The sequence below is a fragment of the Stenella coeruleoalba genome (genome assembly GCF_951394435.1).
Source record: "Stenella coeruleoalba genome assembly, chromosome: 6".
Classification (NCBI taxonomy): domain Eukaryota; kingdom Metazoa; phylum Chordata; class Mammalia; order Artiodactyla; family Delphinidae; genus Stenella; species Stenella coeruleoalba.
This window is the reverse complement of record NC_137151.1, coordinates 34,011,041-34,030,571: the sequence shown is the minus strand read 5'-3', so window position 1 is coordinate 34,030,571 and position 19,531 is coordinate 34,011,041. Positions and strand designations below refer to the sequence as shown.

Here is a 19,531-nt window from a genome sequence, read left to right as displayed (position 1 = left end):
GTGAATCCCACAATTTTTTTTGGTTCCCAGTGCATATAAAAGTTATGCTTACACCATACTGTAGTCTAAGGTGCAATAGCATTATGTCTAAAAAGCAATGTACATATCTCAAAAGATACTTTATTGCTAAAAAGTTCTAGCTGTCATCTGAGCCTTCAGTGTGTCATAATCTTTTTGCTGGTGGAGCATCTTGCCTTGATGTTGATGGCTGCTGACTGATCAGGGTGATGGTTGCTGAAGGCTGGGGTGGTTGTAGCAGTTTCTTAAAATAAGACAACAATGAGGTTTACTGCACGGATTGACTCTTCCTTTCACGAATGATTTCTCTGTAGCATGAAATGCCATTGGATAGCATTTTACCCACAGTAGAACTTCTTTCAAAATTGGAGTCAGTCCTCTCAAACCCTGCTGCTGCTTTATCAACTAAGTTGATGTCATATTCAAAACTTTTGTTGTCAACAATCTTCATATCTTCACCAGGAGTAGATTCCATTCCACTTCTTTGCTCATCCAAAAGAAGCAAATCTTCATCTGTTAAAGTTTTATCATGAGGTTGCAGCAATTCTGTCACATCTTTGGTCTCCACTTCTAGTTCTCTTGCTGTTTCTACTACATCTGCAGTTGCTTCTGCCACTGAAGTCTTGAACCCCTCCAAGCCATCCTTGAGGGTTGGAATTGACTTCTTCCAAGCTCCTATTAATGTTGATATTTTGACCTCTTCTCATAAATCACAAATGTTATTAATGACATCTAGAATGGTGAATCCTTTCCAGAAGGTTTTCAATGGACTTTGCCCATATCCATCAGAGGAATCACTGTCTATGGCAGCTATAACCTTACGAAATGTATTTCTGAAATAATAAGGCTTGAAATTTGAAATTACCCACTGATCCATGGGTTACAGAATGGACGTTGTGTTAGCAGGCATGAAAACAACATGAATTGCATTGTACATCTCCATCAGGGCTCTTGGGTGACCAGGTGTATTGTCAATGAGCAGTAATATCTTGAGAGGAATCTTTTATTCTGAGTAGTAGATCTCAACAGTAGGCTTAAAATATTCAGTAAACCATGTTGTAAACAGATGTACTGTCATCCAGGCTTTGTTGTTCCATTTATAGAGCACAGACAGAGTAGATTTAGCATAATTGTTAAGGGCCCTAGGATTCTAAGAATGGTGAATGAGCATTGGCTTCAGTTTAAAGTCACCAGCTGCATTGGCCCCTAACAAGAGTCAGCCTGTTTTTGAAGCTTTGAGGCCAGGCATTGACTTCTCCTCTATAGCTATGGAAGTCCTAGATGGTATCTTCTTCCAATAGGAGGCTGTTTCATCTACACTGAACATCTGTTATTCAGTGTAGCCACCTTCATTACTTATTTTAGCTAGTCTTCTGGATAACTGGTTGCAGCTTCAGCACTTGCTGCTTCACCTTGTACTTTTATATTATGGAGATGGTTTCTTTTCTTGAACATCATGAACCATCCTTTGCTGGCTTCAAACTTTTCTTATTCAGCTTCCTCATCTCTCTCAGCCTCCACTGCACTGAAGAGAGTTAGGGCCTTGTTCTGGATGGGGCTTTGGCTTAAGGGAATGTTGTGTTTGGTTTGATTTTCTATCCAGACCACTAAAACTTTTTCATATCAGCAGTAAGGCTGTTTTGCTTTCTTTATCATTCATGTGTTCACTGGAGCAACACTGTTAAGTTCCTTCAAGAACTTTTCCTTTTCATTCGCGACAAGGCTAACTATTTAGGGCAAGAGGCCTATCTCCGCTTTTGACACGCCTTCCTCACTAAGCTTAGTCACTTCTAGTTTTTGCCTTAAAGTGAGAGAGGTGTGAATCTTCCTTTTACCTGAACACTTAGATGCCAATGTAGGGTTATTATTTTTTTTCCAGTGTAGAGTTATTAACTGGCCTAACGGCTGGTGGTGGAGCAGTCAGTACACACACAATATTTATCGATTAAGTTCACCATCTTATGGGCACGGTTTGTGGAGCTCCAAAACAATTACAATAGTAACATCAAAGATCACTGACCACAGATCATAACAAATATAATAATTTTAAAAGTTTGAAATATCGTGAGAATTACCAAAATGTGAGATGCATAGTAAGCAAATGCTTTTGGAAAAAATGATGTCAATAGACTTGCTGGATGTGGGGTTGCCTCAAACCTTCAATTTGTTAAAAAATGCAATCTGCAAAGTATAGTAAAGCAAAGCACAATAAAAGAAAGCATGCCTATACCGAACATGTAAAAGGGAATAAATAGCAAAAAAAAGACACCACTCAATTTGTGGTCTTTCAATAGTCAGGTTACATGTTCATGTGCTCTTACCCAAACGTGACTTTCTAAAGTGTCCTGGTGGAAGCCCCCTGATTTAAGAATTTGAGATTTCACAAAATTCACAAGTTCCTAAATCCTTAAATATACTAACAAGTTCCAGTAAAAGCCAGTGGAATAGGCTTAAAATTTTGACTCAGTTTAATTCTATGTCATATTCTTTCTAACCATTATTCATGAACATTGTACTCCTGATGACCATATTAAAGTTTCCAAGTAACTTTAAAGTATTATTAAAGACCCCATGTACTTTGTCTTTCCATGGTTTCTCTTCTGCAATGGGCAAAATTTAAGGTTAGGATGTCTACCTCTACTCAAGTCTTCCCATCTCCCCCACTTAATTTTACTTTTTTAAAAGTAGACTTTATTTTTTCAGACAGTTTTAGATTGCAGAAAAATTGAGAAGATAGTATAGAAAGTTGCAATATACCCTGCACCCAGTTTCCCCTATTATTGACATCTTATGTTAGTATGGTACATTGCTTCAATTAATGAATTATAATTGATACATTATTATTACTAAGGCCTCAATTGTTCAGATGTTTTAAATTTTAACTTAATGTTCTTTTTCTGTTCCAGCATCCCATCCAGGATATTTCACATTTAATTGTCATGTCTCCCTAGGCTCCTCTTGGCTGTGACAGTTAAGGCTCCCTTTTCATAATAATTATTATATTACTGTAAGTTATTTGGTACTATTCACTATTGTGATCATGAAATAGAATGCATAGTTAGTCCCTACACACATAGTTTAAACATCAATATAATGACCTAACTACTGATATAATGAAGGAGTAAAACAATAAATATTTAATATGTAGTTGCTTTTATAAATGCTCAGATCTGCATCAGAAATCATAAAAGTCAGATACTTGTACCCACTTATAATTCAAGAGCAATAAGACAAGACTCTGGAATATTACTGCCACTTTATTTTTGACATTTTGAAGTGAGAGCTAAATAAAAAATACTCATATACACATTTGGAATTACTGGGCCTGTGACAGTTATACATTTGACAGGTGCTGATGTATTGATTGCCATGAGTGGAACTGGTGTCACTGTCTTGATTTTCCAAAACAGTGAACAAAGTACAACCTTGCCTAGATTTATGCAGTAGTTGCATTTACAGAAAATCCAGTGTGTACTCAAATGGTGCAAAAAAAAATTTTGTCTATATGGAAAACAGAGTTAAAGTTCTAATGTAATTAGAAGCACATTTTAACCGCCCCAGATGTCCAGTCTGACACACAAACAACCCCTGTGCTGCAAAATCCTGCCCTGGAGGCACTTCCTGCGTCCTCCTCCATCTCGCGTTAAACGCCACTGCCCCCTCCTCATCATTGCGAGAACCAATCAAAGCACATGCAAATTTCCAAAACGCCCCCTAGGGGGCGGTACTGCTGTGGGCTGAGGTGCTAGACGGCTTAACAGGGGACTTGCCTTGATTTCTTCCTTTGTAAAATGAGGATAGCAGTAGTTAAGGGATGGAGACAGTGCACGTAAAAAACACTTAGCAAGGTGCCCACACAGTACGTCCTCCAGAATGTAATATAACATCTCCCAGTCAATCAGCAGAGATTGGGGGAACACTGCGTTCCCCCCAGATAGATGCAGATGAGTGAAGATGGGAATCAGGCAAGCACCACATTCCCTGCCTCCAACATGAAATAAGGAGTGAATTATTAAACACTTACAGCTCACAAAAAGGAGAGCCCGGGGAGAGCTGGAGTCAGAGAAATCTTTCTAGAGGAGAGATTGGCTTATTGAGCCAGGGCAGCTGGGTACTTGAAGGAAAATATATTTATCCCATGAATAATAAATAACTCCTAGACCCTTACGTCTCAGAGCGTGGTCTTCAGGCTAGCGGCATCAGCAGCGCCTCGATGTTTGTTAGAAATCTTAGCTTTTACCCTAGACCCACAGGGTTAGAATCTGCATTTTAACAAGAATCCCAGGTGTTCAACTGCACATTCACTGTTGCGATGTGCTGGCCTAGAGAACCAACTGAGGAACCAGAGGAAAGAACAATAATACTTTATCCTTTGAGAGAACACAGACCTTGGGTGCTTGTGTGAGAGGAATAGAGAGAGTGAGAGAAAAGTTCAGATTGTGGAGGGTAGTAAGGTAGTGAGAATCTCAAAGATTCCTAGAGGAATCAATCTATATCAGAATGTGTGTTATTCAAATGACGATTCTCTGCCAGATCCCAGATTTACTGAATCAGAATCTCAAAGAACAAGGAATCAGCATTTAAATAAATTTAAAAAAATCTTCCCCAGATGATTTAAGAATGGGGAGGGACTAACACACCATTGTAAAGCAATTATACTCCAATAAAAACATTAAAAAAAAAGAATGGGAAGGGAGCTTTAGAAAATACCCACATTATCACCTGTGATATTAGAATCTCTAGCAGCAGGTGAGTCCTGGGTATTTTTGTTTGTATACTCCCCAGGTGATTCTTATGTTTGAGAGCCATTGACTGATTAAATGCGAAAACCTGGAGGAAAACAGTCTGGGTGGGAGAGAGTAACAGAGGTGTGTGTGTTGGGGTGTCTACAAGTACCCGAAGTCTGTCTACCTCAGAAGAGAGAAGCAAGACCAGTGGGTAAAAATTTTTGTTGTTTTTTTGTCCAAAGAATCATAGCGTTTTTCTTTGCTTTTTTTCCCCTTCCTTTCCTGCCTCCCTTCCTAGCAAGAAGGGGCCTTTGAAACGCCCTAGTCCCAACTCTTTCCGTTTGTAGTTAGATGAGTGGTCCGAAAGGTAACGTGAGCTGGCCAAGGTCAACTCAGATATTCTCATTCCAACCCTACAACAGCAACAAAATAAAATGAGACCCTCTTCCCAGTGCTAGTGCTGTTTCCACTGCACGACAAAGGCATTTAAATCCCGCTCCGATTTCCATCGCAGGCAAAGCGAGAATGAGAAAGGAAACTGGTTACTCTTCAGAAAACAGGGTGCCGTTCCCCACAGTAGGCAGGCTTTAAACGAGGAATTGGCATTTTAGAGAACTCATTAAATCTGAAGACTGATTATACATAGGAAGGTGAAATCTAGGTTCGTGAATTTGAATGTTGCTATTACATTCAAGCTGAATCTGACAAATGGCTGATCCCCCCTCGGCACCTCTCCGAGCTACACCGCCGGGCGTGGGTCCCGGAGTAGACGAATTCGCCGCCTCGCTGCGGAGATGAGCCCGACGGCGCAAAGGGACGACCTCCGCGCGCTCAGAGGTGGGGACAGTTGGCCGCGCCAAGAAAGCCAGGGGAGGGCTTCTTGTAGGAGGGAGGCTTCCATCGGAGGCCTGAAGTACGGGCAAGACTCGGCTACTCAGAGGGGAAGGAGAGAGCCGGCTGGGACCAAGGCCCAGGGGCAGTCGCAAGGAGGGCGGGGTGGGGTCCAAACATCTTCTAGAACGCCCTGTGGTCCTAAGATACCCGGCCCCCTTAAGTTGGTGCTGGAGGGCAATCAAAGCTCCTAGAAGAAGGCCCGACACGGATGGGCTTGGGGGCAGGTGAACCTCGTTTTCCCGGGATGGGCGGTGAGGATGGCAGCCCAGGCAGGAGACCCTCCATAGTCTCTGAAGCCTGTGCGACTCCAGAGGAGAAAGATGCCAAATTAGGGCGCTGATGGCTTTTCTACCCAAGCGCGGCCGCAGGCTTCTAGGACGGTAAAGGAGTGGGGTCCGGGGTCGGGGGCGGTCTCCTCTGGTCACCATCCCGCGGCACGAGTGGGGCAGGTCTCCTGTCACACCCTCACCAGGCCCTGCCCCGGCCGCCTGCTAGTCACGGCTCTCCCAGTCGTCCTCCCACACCGCCGAGCCTCCGGGTATCAGGCCTGGCTGCATCCCTCCCTTCCCACCGGCCTCGGAGCGCCGGCTCTGGCGCCCGTGCCTCGGGGCGGGTCCCTGCCGCACGCACCTGCCCCCGGGGGCGGAGCGCGGCGCCGACGACTGGGCTCCAGGCTCTGCCACCCGCCACGCGAGCCGCGCCGCGCCCGCACCCCCCGCCCCCTGCCACCGCCGCACCTCCATTCCGCGGCGCCCGCCCTCCCTCTCCGTGCGGTCGGTGCGTCCCTCCGCCTGTTCCCAGCCGCTGCGCCTCGCACTTCTGACTCGAGTACCCGCCGCGCTCGTCGTCGCCGCCCCGCGCCATGGAGCCGGCCGCGGGCAGCGAGCGCCGCAGCCCCCGGGGCCCTGCCGTCCCGCCACCGCCCCGGGTCCACGCGCCCTTGGCCGCCGCCCCCGGCCCGGGCCCGCTGAGCTCCCCCGCGCACGAGCCGCCGCAGCCCGAGGAGGAGCGGCAGCTGCGGATCAGCGAGAGCGGCCAGTTCAGCGACGGGCTGGAGGATCGAGGTGAGCGCGCGCCGCACCGGGTCCCTTCCCCCGGCCCGGCCCCTTCCTCCCGCCGGGCGGGCGCGTTGAGGAGCCGCTGCTCCAGGCCCGCCTCTCCCCGCTGGCGGGTGGGGCCGGACGCGGGGCTTGGCTCCTTGGCGCGCGCGGGGGCGCGGAGCCGGGACTTCCCGCGAAGGCGCGGAGAGCAGAGGGCGGCAGCCCCACCTCCCTCGGCCGGCGCCGCCCGGGCCGCGGAGCCTTCGCCGGAACCCGCGAACCGTGCTGCCTCCTGGGCGACCCCGCCGGGGCCCGCGTCCTCCTCTCGGCCAGCCCTGGTCCCTCCGGCGCCCACTGGAAAAGTTTGCGGGAGGCGTGTGCGTGTGTCTGTGTGTGTGTGTCTGTATGTGTGTGTGTGTGTGATTTTTTTTTTTTCCTTTTCTTTCGGAGCCGAGCGCTCCCGGGGACTGCGGGTCCTGCTCAGTTGGGAGGGTCCTGAGCTCTGTGCATCCTCCTTCCCCAGCCCCCTACGGCCCCCGCCGGCTCCCCGGGAGAACTTCCCTCTGCGGATTTAGCCTCGAGGAGTCCCTCGGCGACCGCCCCGGCGAACGGGAGTCGGGTGACTCCCGACTCTCATTTACAGGGGACCCAGTTTACCGTGGGTCACTGCCCCGCTGTCTGCCGGTGGGGGCAGAGGCCTGGGACACTTGGATTTGGGCCACCAATCCTGGATGGATGCCACTGGAACGTGATGGTTCCCGGAGCGCCCATCCCTAGCCCCTTCAGAATCCTTCCCAAGACACTGGCCTGGAAGCCCGCAAACGTCCCTTTCTGGGGAGGCCAAACCCGGCCCTCTGACGGACAGCTGATGCCCCCTTTGAGTTGCCTGTAAGAAATGGGCGAGTACCCTGTTCATTCCCGTGTCTCTCTACATTCCTCTTTTTCTCCCTCTCTCGTTTCCTTTTGCCTCAGAGGGAGCCCTCTTCGTAGCCACGTCTATACCTTCTCTGCTTCTTGCTGAATCGAAATCCAAATCGGCCCCCTCAGAAAGACTCGGTGGCTTTCCTAAACCCGGTTAGTGGCCGAAACGGGATTCTGACAGCCGGCCCTTAACGGGGAGCCGGCTCGTCGCCACTTCCACCCCCTGTTCTTGGAAGCCTTATTTTGTTGGCTGCGGCGGATTTGTATATTTCAGTCTTCGCAGGTTTCTGTCCTATTCTTAGTATCTCCTGTACATTTTTATTCCGGTTTAGTGTTCGGATGCACGATCTCTTTCGTCTTAGAAATTTTAAATTGTAGCATGTGAAGCATGCAAACGGCAATTCCCAGAGAATCGGCAGGGATGCCCGGGTGAGAACTGGAGCCCCTCCAGGTGCAACGAGTTCCGCCCCTATGTTGCAGTTTCTCCTCCTGTTCTCACCTAACTCGACAATCATTTTCGAGCTGATGATGGGTGACATCACAAGCACCCAGTAAAACCTGTTATTTTTAGTGTAGGTCGTGTTAATTACCTTTCCCACTATAACTAGTGTTGTAGGATTTTAAAATTTTTGCATTGAAGAAACACCGAGCTCTGGGCTGGGCTTATTTTTGTAGCATTGCAGGTCATCTGTAAAAGCTGGCCTATTTCTCCCCACCTCACAAAATGATAGGAGGGAAAAAAGTGCTAGGGCCAGTTAATATTTAGTGTTATTTTGTAGCTCATGCTCAAGTGTAAAAAGCCCTTCTGAATTTATTCTTAAGGTTATTTTTCACTGGTCAACTGAATTTCATTTTCCATTATGTTATAGCATGAAAGCATTCACTGTTCATAAACTGTCACTGTGTGAAAGCGCTGCATGTCACACACTGCCTCTCTGTTAAGATGAACCCTGTCCCCCAAAGAACCCAGCGCCATGTGGCGTTGAAAGCTGAAAGTCAGTGTGACATTCTTCTGTTTGACCCATTCCTGGCAGCAAAGAGTTAATGCTGAATGAGTCATTTTTATTAAATAAATCAGAAGCTTACCTAGGGAGGTTTCTTATAATATTTTGTGTTTGTGTTATTTTTTATTAACGGGGCTGCATCTTTCCAATATCGATGTTTTGTATCCCTTGGGAACTGTTCCATTGCTGCTACCTTTTTCCTAATGGTGAGAGGATTTGGGGAGGAGGAAGCCTCAGCAGTTGCTTGATGTGTATCTTTACATCACGTCTGGCTTGCTTTCTTCGAGGCCTAAATACCTACCAATGGGTATGTGTGTTTCTGGTGGGTGGGCACCTGGATTTGTACCTATACTTGGCCTTCTCTCTTGCCCTAAATTCCTTCTGAGCTATCAGGACCCTGTGACAGGCTCCATTTAACTTTGATCAAAGGCTTGCTTTATACACATCTAGTGTTTGGAGACTTGAGAGGTACTTTTTCCTTAGAAGTGATGTGGGCTGGTTCCCAGAACCCTAATGAGCTCATATTGTCAGCCAAATGACACTGCAGTTACTGAGCCTTGTAGTTCAGGGAGCAAGAGGTTTGTGGTCCAAGACCTTTAGGGACTAAAACAAAACATAGGCCAAGTTTGTCTTACGCATTTCCACGCCCTACCTTTTAATACCCACTCTTCTCCCCACAGGTGTTTTCCCATCATTCTGCCCCAAGCCTTAGGGCCCTGGAGTGTTACATGCTTCAGCATTTCCTACTACCTTCCCATCTAATGAATATACCCCTTCTTTCAGAGAATCCAAGCGGGACTAACTCATAGGAGAAAGCAATTGGAACTAATTCATACTAGCATGGAAATGACTGATGGCTTCAATCTCCCTGCATATATTTGCATCTCCTCCCCCCCCAAATAAGGTATCAGTCCTTCATTAATACAACCCTTATGCTTACTCTTGCCAGGCCCAAATTACAAATAGGTGAAATTCAAGTGAGATTAAAAATTTGAATGTGGAGGCCAACTATGGGTAGGAAGGACCCAGCCCTGTGTGCACATTTGAGGCCTGCCTTGGCTTCTGTAGGCTGTGCTGCTTTTCTTCTACCTTTGACACACAGCTTCCTGAAAGCTTCAGGAATTCTCAGCGCATCTCTGTGTCTTGCACGTGTGCGTGCAGCTAGCACGGGGCGGAGGTAGTGGCACCTGTGTGCGGACCTTTCATTTATGAGCTGGGTCCTCATAGGTCATTATATCCCACTTCCTTTGAGGAGTGGGAAGTTTTCCATTCTTGGTATTAGCTCTATTTTTAGGAAGGAAAACTAGCAGGAAACAGAAGGTTGGATAGAAATGGGAAAGTTCTTCCCTTCTTGGACAGTCTTCCAATTTACTCCAGTGTTTAAAGTTTGAAGCATCTCATGGGAAAGCACATACAGGATCAGATCTGTGGAAGAACTACCAGTCCTGCTGATCAGAGGATTCACCTGCCACCTTGGCAGGGCAGTGCAGCCCAGGTGAGCTGGCATCCCAGACTCCCTCCAAGGGGAGTGCTGGCCCACTCTGGGGTGAGGCACATGATTGGTCTGTGCGGTCAGCTCCAGTCATGTTGTTGGAAACAGCTGGCTTTGGTAGGGAAAATAAATGTCAGGTGTTGGAATTGAAAACCCAGATCCTTCTTGTTTCTCTTAGAAAATTAAATCTACTTCTAGAAGAAACCTCGTTTTTACCCCCAGTGGATAACCTCTCAAGATGGTTGCTGTCACAGTACCCAGCAAATGAACTGCTTATTTGAGTCAGTACTTAAATGTTACAGCTTCACTTCTCTTGAAAATCAACTGGCCAGGATGAAAGAAAGATTTCCATATCATCTGGGCAAAGGGAAATAAATTATCGGGAGTCACTGGGACCTGCTTATTCTAGGTTGTGGCTTTAACTGGAGTCAAGGGTGATCACAGCTTAAAATTAGAATGGGGTGTTTTTCAGCAGGTAGGGAAGCAGACAAAGGGACAGTTTGAAATCACTTGTACCCAGGGCACAATTTGATAAGAGAGAAGGTCTTCCTTTTTTCTGTCCAAGTGCATTTTTAAAGGAAGGTCTGGGGAGATTTTTACAGTGAGGTGATGGAGATGGAGTTTATTACCTACCTTTTGCAAATTCATCTACCTTTTGCTTGTAAATAAGTCTACAGGTTTCAATGATTAAAAAATCTGTGGGGTCTTCCCTGGGGGTACAGTGGTTGAGAATCCGCCTGCCAATGCAGGGGACACGGGTTCAAGCCCTGGTCCGGGAAGATCCCACGTGCCGCAGAGCAACTAAGCCCATGCGCCACAACTACTGAGCCTGCGCTCTAGAGCCTGCGAGCCACAACTACTGAGCCCTCGTGCCACAACTACTGAAGCCCGTACACCTAGAGCCCATGTTCCACAACAAGAGAAGCCACTGCAATGAGAAGCCTGTGCAGCACAATGAAGAGTAGCCCCCACTCACCACAACTAGAGAAAGCCCATGTGCAGCAACGAAGACCCAACACAGCCAAAAATAAAATAAAAAAAAATAAATTTATTAAAAAAAAATCTGTGTCTGTACACTGGACTCAGTAAGCAGGCTTCTCCACATTTCCTGTTTATTTAGGCCCTCTTCAGGGTGCTTAAATCTGGGTAGTTAATGGAATTGGGAAGTTTTAACAGGGTCCTTGTTATAATTTTTGAGCAGGATGCAGTTTTTGGCAACCAGAGGCTTAATGTGGTACCCAGTCAGTCTAACGGAAAGATGCCTTTTCCACAATGCTTAGGTGTGATTTGTTGCACACTGTGCCTTATTTTACAGGTGGGTGCTTAAGCTCTGACTACCAATTCCTTCATCATTTGGAGCTGTTGTGATGAGGCTGCTCCACCTCTGAAAGGTATATTATGGGTTGTTTGGCCAGAGATGTTGTCCTGTTTATGTAGAATGCCGGGCTGAGAGTTTGGTTCTTCATGCAGCTAAGAGATGCCGTATATGATCTCTTTACAAAGGAGAAGAAAAAATATAAATCAAGATCGTGCTGAAGATGTTTTAGTCTTCAACCCATGGCTGCTGAAGCTTGGGCGTTGCCTCAGAGTCGTCCTGAATTTCTGTTACTGTTGAGGACTCTCAATGTTGAAAGCAGAGGAGACGAAATCAAACCTTTCTTACACGTGACCCACCTGGGGAGCGACCTCCCGTTTTAGCAGGTTTACCCTGCTGCAATAGTGTGAGAACTTTTTGACATTTGACTGATACACAGGAATAGATACTATAGAGCAGAAAGAGAGGGAAGAAAACGTGGCATGTCATTTAGGCCTGGTGGCTGTTGGTTGTGGTTAAAGAGGAATGGTCCTCCTTCTGTTAACTGTTGAGGGGAGGCGTGGGGGCATTTGTATTCCACAACCCCAAAACCCGGTCCGCCAGTTAGGGCCATGCTGATGGAGCAATGCAAATCAGTGCCACGCTGAGGAGCCCAAATGCCCAACCAGATGTGGGCTACCTGTGCTGTTTTTCTAATGAAAAAGTCTCGTTAGAAGGAGCAGCACCTATGTGATCCAGTGAGCCACAGGGGCGGGGGGATGGCTGGGGTCATATGTCAGGTCAGGGGGTGGTAGGGTACTTGAGAAAGAAGACAGCTGCCATTACCCTTGGGAACACGAGTCAAATATTGCCAGAGCCCGAGATCTTTCAAGAGAGGCTAGAAAGCTTGATTTCCATGCGACGCTCCTAAATGTTAAAACACCTCTTGGATCACTGAATCACTTTGCCGTACACCTGAAACTAACACAGTGTTGTAAATCAACTATATTTCAATGGAAAAACCCCACATCTCGGCCGCGGGCTGTCAGTTTGCAATCCTTGGCTAAGAAAGAATAGCTCTAGTTGTGGGTTTCTTAATAAGGAAATGCCTAACTTCCTTTTCTCCTTGTTTTTGTCAGGCTTACTAGAAAGCAGCACTCGGCTAAAACCCCACGAAGCCCAGAACTACAGAAAGAAGGCGTTGTGGGTCTCCTGGTTCTCCATTATTGTCACACTGGCCCTGGCGGTGGCTGCCTTTAGTGAGTATCCAGCGTCTTGCTGAGCGATGTATGTGCCGGTGTTGCCTGTTTTATTCTCTGACTCCTATGGGATGTGCTTTTGCTTTTAGCCGACTGTCATTGATGAGTAAATTGTTTTCAATGGTTGCATAGTCAGGTTGCTTATAAATTAGCAAAATGGCTTCTCTCCTCTGCAGAGGCAAGAGGTGGTGAAGAAGAAGAAATAGAGAACGTGGCTGGGGGCTTTGGCTCTCATCAGTATGCGGGTTCGTGGTAGTAGATTCTGGCTGCCAGCTGAATAGTGAAAATATTCCCTTGGTGGATGCCTTCAGCCTGGGCTGGCGTGTGACAAATGTACGTCCTTGAGATTCGTATTTTGAGCCTCATGCCACCAGATGAGTGCAATCTCTCCCCCGATTATATCTGCGTAAGGTTTAGAATAAAATCATGTGTACGTTTTAATGAAAGGAGAATGGGAGGGTCCTCTCTCAAGTTTTCAGTGGCCACGGAAACAAAAATATTTATTATAATCAAGAGGAACGAAGACAACTGAACACTTTCTGCCCATGGATGGTCCTGTTTGCGTGTTAGGAAGCCCCATGACATGCGTTTTTCTCTGCTAACATTTGCAGCCTATAGAGATGTGTGTGTGGTGTTTATTCTTATTACATCGTGTGGTGATTCACAAGCTTAAGCAGTGACATTCAGCTTCAGCTCAACCTTGCTGGAAACCACAGTGTTTTTTATTTATTTTCTTTAATGTTAGGGAAAAGAATGTATTTTGTGCGTTTCGTGATTAATTTATGACTTTAACAGAAAGATCTATATTCTAAGTGATGAGTATCATATGAGGTGTCTCATGTGACACCCACAGAGTAGGAGAAGAAAGGGCTGTGTCCGCCGGAAGATGCTGCCCTGTGTGTGTTTGAAATTCCATTCTGCACAGTTAGAGCTGCTGCTGGAAGTTGGTGTTGACTCCCAAGAGGGAATATTAGAATTTGACCAAGTGTTCCCTGCAAAACTCAGCATATATTCCTGGAAGCAATTTATATTGGAAACACTGTAGTACCATGTCTTGGCTTTTTGTTTTGTTTTTTAATTTTTTTTTTCTGATTCCTGTTTTTTTTTTTTTAAAGGGAGGTTGCAATTTTAATTAATTTATTTATTATTTATTTATGGCTGTGTTGGGTCTTCGTTTCTGTGCGTGGGCTTTCTCTAGTTGTGGCAAGTGGGGCCCACTCTTCATCGCGGTGCGCGGGTGCGCGGGCCTCTCACTATCGTGGTCTCTCCCGTTGCGCAGCACAGGCTCCAGACGCGCAGGCTCAGTAATTGTGGCTCATGGGCCCAGTTGCTCCGCGGCACGTGGGATCTTCCCAGACCAGGGCTCAAACCTGTGTCCCCCGCATTGGCAGGCAGATTCTCAACCACTGCACCACCAGGGAAGCCCTGTTTTTTGTTTTCTTAAAGCCACACATTTAGCAGCCAAGAATAATGCATTTCAGGGTAGAAACATTTACCAGTGAGCCAGAAATCTGATCAAGAAGAATTCTGGGAAGGGTAAGCTGGGATGAAGTGAGAGAGTGGCATGGACATATATACACTACCAAACGTAAAACAGCTAGCTAGTGGGAAGCAGCCGCATAGCATAGGGAAATCAGCTCGGTGCTTTGTGACCACCTAGAGGGGTGTGATAGGGAGGGTGGGAGGGAGGGAGATGCAAGAGGGAAGAGATGTGGGAACATATGTATATGTATAACTGATTCACTTTGTTATAAAGCAGAAACTAACACAACATTATAAAGCAATTACACTCCAATAAAGATGTTAAAAAAAAAAGAGGAATTCTGATTCCTGAAAATAGCTCTTCCTCCTCCTTTTTTTTTTTTAATGCTGAATCAAGAATAACGAGCCCAGTTGATGTCCCTGGAGCCCGACTGATGTCCCTGCAGCATAATTTGGTCGCGGTGGCTGGTGGTGGGGTCCGAATCTGACACCATAATTTACATATGGAAAGAAAGAGGAATGCCAGGAAGGGAGAGGTGATTTACAAACAGAATAATAGTTACTCAGATGCACGGCTGTGTGCCTGATAGAGATGTTAACAACTCTATAACGTGGGTGTTTGAATGAGGACCTGAATGTGAAGAAATGCTGAGCAAGTCTTTCCTTTGGGAGAAGAATCCTACATTTGATGTCTTTAATCTCAGAATAAGAACAAATTTGGAGGAAATTTTGGTTTCCCATATTATGCCTGATCAGTTGAGTTATCATAAAAACTTTGTTCCATTTCTTATAATAGGAAAAGACTATTGCATAATGCATATGGAATTCGAATATTGCTTTGTGAGAAGCGATCTGTTTCTTTTCAGAACAGTCTTACCACTTTTTTATGGCAGGCAAACAATTTAACTCCTGTAAGTTCTTGCCTATAAAATGTTGGCATTGACTTATACGTGATATGATCTTTGTTGCTTTCTATGGTACATTCAATTTGTCCCCAAGTTGCTTTCAACTTGTTCTGGTCCAGTGAAACCAAAACATGTAGAGGATAAACTATATTTTTCCCCGCTTTAACTACAGAGTAGCTTCAGTGTACGTGCACCTGTGTTTCGTATTTTAGACCCTTGAGGTGGCCTGTGGCTGTGTTGTTAGCGCTGCTGGTTTTACTCTTTAGTTTCCTAAGTTTATTTTGTGAAATGAAATATTAAAAAAAATTTAAGGCATCGTTTACATGTTGACAGGCCTTCGCTCAATCCTTTTCATAGTTTTGAAGGGAGAGAAAATCAGTAGAGATTGAGCAATATAAACTGACTTTTGAAGTTGTGTAAATTAGTATTTCAAGGAAAATGGTACGTTTCAGAAAGTGCAGTAAAAGTATTTTTTAAAAAGTGTCAGAAGGAGCCCCCAGTCTTATTCTCCAAGGAGGTGGTTGACAGAGAGATGGGATAAAATGGAATATGGTCTGGCTTAGCAAACCCCCGTTTTATCCTGTGAAATGGTCAGGTTGAACCAGTTAGCATTTTAAAGAGAATTGCTATAGAATGCAGTGCTTTGAGATGGCAGAGAAGTGTTCGGAGTATGTGTCTGCGCGCGCGTGCGTGTGTGTGTGTGTGTGTGTGTGTGTGTGTGTGTGTGTTGCCAGGGGGTGATAATCATGGTGAAGAGTAGAAGACTGTGTTTATTGTCATGCCTTCTTGCCACTACTGGATGGTAAACTCTTTGGGGGCAGGATGAACATCTTTACATGGAATCAGTACTCAAGACTGTTGAATGAATGAACAGAGAGAAATCTTAAAAAGTGTTTTTTCAGTTAAGTGGAAGGAAAAGATTTCTTAGAAATAAATTTCATCTAAACATTTGTTTAGATACCAGGCTTAGGTCTCATTTATTTTATGAACAATTGAAATCTTGTCGAGACAGCTGGAAAATCTGACAGCCATTCTCTGGCTAAGGGCCTTGTCTTGGAGCTGTTTCTGCAGGTTCAGTTAGAAACCCATCTTTATCTCCCCACCTGCCATTTTCTCTTTACTCGTAGATGCTGATTTTTAGCTGAGCATCCTCTGGAGAAAGGCTGTTGTCTCTTTTGTGTTTGGAAATGAGGCTGTTGTATATATATGTTAGGGGGGCACTTTTTCTCAGGACTGGGAAGATTTGTATTTTTACATAGTGTGTACATTGCAAATAAAGACTATTACCCTTTACTTCCTATATGCTTCCAAGTAATCAGGTATGCCAGGTTTTCCCAAATTAGTACTTTCCAAAAGACCATTAGATGAAACTAGCTTTGGTCAGCATTACTGAGTGATCTGTGACAAATCACTTACATATGTAACTACGGTTGACATTCATATGTCTGGTGTAGTTTGAAAAATTAGGTGAATTTTCAGAGTTTGTGACTTGAAAGTATTTTGAGAGGAATATGTGCTTTGAAAGGGAAATGAACTATTTTTGATAATACTTGGTAATGTAGTGATTCTTTGGACCTGCTCAAATGCTGATATAAAACCAGATGGTAATACATCTTGAATATTTCAGAGAGAGCTCTAGCTTGGCTTTAAAATTACTTCTGTTTATAATCGGTAGGCAGCATGGAAAATGGCAATCCTGTTATGAACAAACCTTAAAAAAATCTGTTTTAATAATGAGGCTAGAAAGAGAACAGAAGTTCTGTTTCAAAATTCAGAGTTTTGACATCATTGATGTCTTTGTTAGAATGATTTAGGAAAATGCATTCTAACTCTTTCTGAGCTTTGAATGAGTGCAAGTTAATTTTTAGGCACTCAATACATGTTCTGTGAGAAATGAAGATATATTTGAAACATTCTCAGGGGAAAACTTTTCCTAAGATACACAGTTCTACTTAAAAAAAAAAAAGTACTCCAAACCAAGATCTTCTCAGAAAAAAGCTCACTCAAAAATTTTGTCAATCAGTAGATTTAAGAATTAGAAAATTTTCTGGGGCTTCCCTGGTGGCGCAGTGGTTGAGAGTCCGCCTGCTGATGCAGGGGACACGGGTTCGTGCCCCGGTCCGGGAAGATCCCACATGCTGCGGAGCGGCTGGGTCCGTGAGCCGTGGCCGCTGAGCCTGCGCGTCCGGAGCCTGTGCTCCGCAACGGGAGAGGCCACAGCAGTGAGAGGCCTACGTACCGCAAAAAAAAAAAAAAAAAAAAAAAAAGAATTAGAAAATTTTCTGAAAGGAGTGATTTTATATTTGGGAGTTTTAAAGTAATATATCTGGTTTTCATATAAACTGTTGACCCTTAAAAATGGTAGAATAAGTGTACTTATTCTTTTTTTTTTTAATTTGTGAGTCCAAGAGTTGAAAGATAAGTGAAATGAAATGACAGATTCTTCTATAAACTCAGCAAAATATGTCTGGGAACTTTTTTAGGTATCTCTCAAGTGACACATTTGTGAGGTGGGAAAGAAGATAGAAGATCCTCCAGTGGCTTTCTGGTGCCCTAAGAGTAACGTCTAAATAGTTACAGTGGTGGGACTTCCCTGGCAGTCCAGTGGTTAAGACTCTGCTTCCAGTGCAGGAGGACAGTCGGGGAACTAAGATCCCGTATGACCCGCGGCGTGGCCAAAAAAATTTTTACAGTGGCCTAAAACGTGCGTCCTGATCTGACCCTTGCCCCACTTTCTCAGACACCCCAACTTCTCCTCAGGATGCAAGTGGGCATCTTTCAGCAAAGCTCATCTTCCCATGAATCTCCAGGTGGCTGAATCCTCAGAGGGCCCTCCCCAGCCACCAGGACTCATCCGCCAGAGTAGTTTTACCCATCACACAGTGTATTTTCTTCATCCCAGTTTTCCCCTTTGTGTCCCCTATGCCATTGGATGATGACACCTGTGAGGGCCTCTCCTCTCCTACCTGTGTCCTTAAGACTCAACCCCTGAACTGTTTCCCTGAACCAAAGACTTCAACAGTTGGTTTCTGTTCTGTTCATAGAATGATCCTTCGTGTTGTTTGCTGTTCTTTTTTATTCCTATCGATAAAAGAAGTATGTGCACATTATAAAAATTCATGAGGCCAAAGGTACACGGTGCCAGTCTCTTTTCTATCCTAAGCTCTCTCCCTGTTACTGCTCCTCCCGGACGATGTTTGTTGCCCGTGTCTTGTATTTTATTCTAGACATTCTCTGGGCACGGGAAGCCCAGATGTGGTGCTGTGCACGCTTCCCGTTGGTACTTAGGTTAGATATGGCGTCTTATTCTTGCTGGTCTTCTAAAGAGCCCGGCCTCTTCCCGAGCTGCTGTTTCCCTAGTGTAGTGTGAAGTCGATTCGAGGTGGAGAGTTTTCCGGAACAACTTCCCAACCACGGCCTGCCTGGGCTGCTGAGCCGGGTGACACGGTTGGGGCAGGATGTGGGCAGGAAGCTTGTGAGCCACATCCTGGCCGTGCTGAGTGGGATAACTTGCCACCCGGGAACGTGCCGGGCGAATGATAACCGGGGATGCTGATTCTGAGAGGTGGAAACCGGGAGGGAGGAACAGGCTGAAACACAGTTTGGGCGCCTCATCCTGACAACACGCCCTGCCTCTGGGTTCCTCCTTCATATCCTCGAGGTCGTGTCCTCACAGGTTGCTGCCTGGTCCCCTCCCCCATACGCTGGCTCAGTGATGCCTGACGGACACGGAGTAGTGTTTTCCTCCCACCCCTTTGCTTACCTAGAGGCTCCTCCTGATCTTGGCCCCGCCTTCCTGGCTGTGCTCGGCTCCTCCCATCTCCCGGCCATGCCAGCCCACAAGCATCCCCGTGTAGTTCCCCAAATGCTGCGTCCAGCCCTGCGCTCTCATATGCATGCACCTGCTCTGCCCTTGGCCTCAGATGCCCTTTGTTCCTGACCCCCCGCTTTGTTTTCTTGCTAAATTGTACTTATCCCCCAAAACTGAGATGAAAGATCCCCTCTTGCAGGAAGCATTCCCTGACCCTCCGGGCTGTCTGAAATGCCCCTTTTGCCCATAGCCGCGTGGGCACCCAGCAGTCAGGAACGTGACACACAATCATTGTCGCTCTGTGCACTGATACACCCTCCTCACAGGCAGGGCGCCGTCTTCTCCAGTCTGCTTTCTCAGCCCCTAACACAGTTGGCGCTCAGATATTGATTGGACTGGAGTAGTTTTTGACATCTTCCTGCTGAGGCCACCGTGGCTGCAGCAGGTTGAGGATGTACATTTGCAGGTAAAGAGCTCCGAAAAAGGCACGGCAGCGTTTTCAAGTGAATGGAAACAAAGGGGAAAGCCGTCTTCAGCTTTGTGGGGAAGGGGGAAGGGGTTTGCAGGCCCCTTCCCTCCCCCTCCCCCTCATTCCACTCTCCCGCCCTCCCCTCTCCCTGTGCCTCCTCTTGGACCGAAGGATCCAGGGTTCTTTTGACCGGACTCGCTTGTGGCTGTTAGGAG

General features: G+C 46.0%; 1 protein-coding gene across 2 annotated transcripts in view; it reads left to right on the top strand.

Annotated features, from left to right (window-relative positions):
* Window positions 1-6,501: 6,501 nt before the first annotated feature.
* TMEM163 (transmembrane protein 163) overlaps window positions 6,502-19,531 on the top strand; it is a gene marked incomplete at its 5' end in the record, with an annotated part of 253,359 nt that continues 240,329 nt past the window's right edge. For both annotated transcript variants that reach the window (XR_013828826.1, XM_079925001.1), the window contains 2 exons: window positions 6,502-6,703; window positions 12,530-12,649. Coding sequence is in view for 1 of the 2 variants with exons in the window: in XM_079925001.1 (XP_079781127.1) it covers window positions 6,502-6,703; window positions 12,530-12,649 (322 nt within the window). The remainder of the gene's footprint in view (window positions 6,704-12,529; window positions 12,650-19,531) is intronic.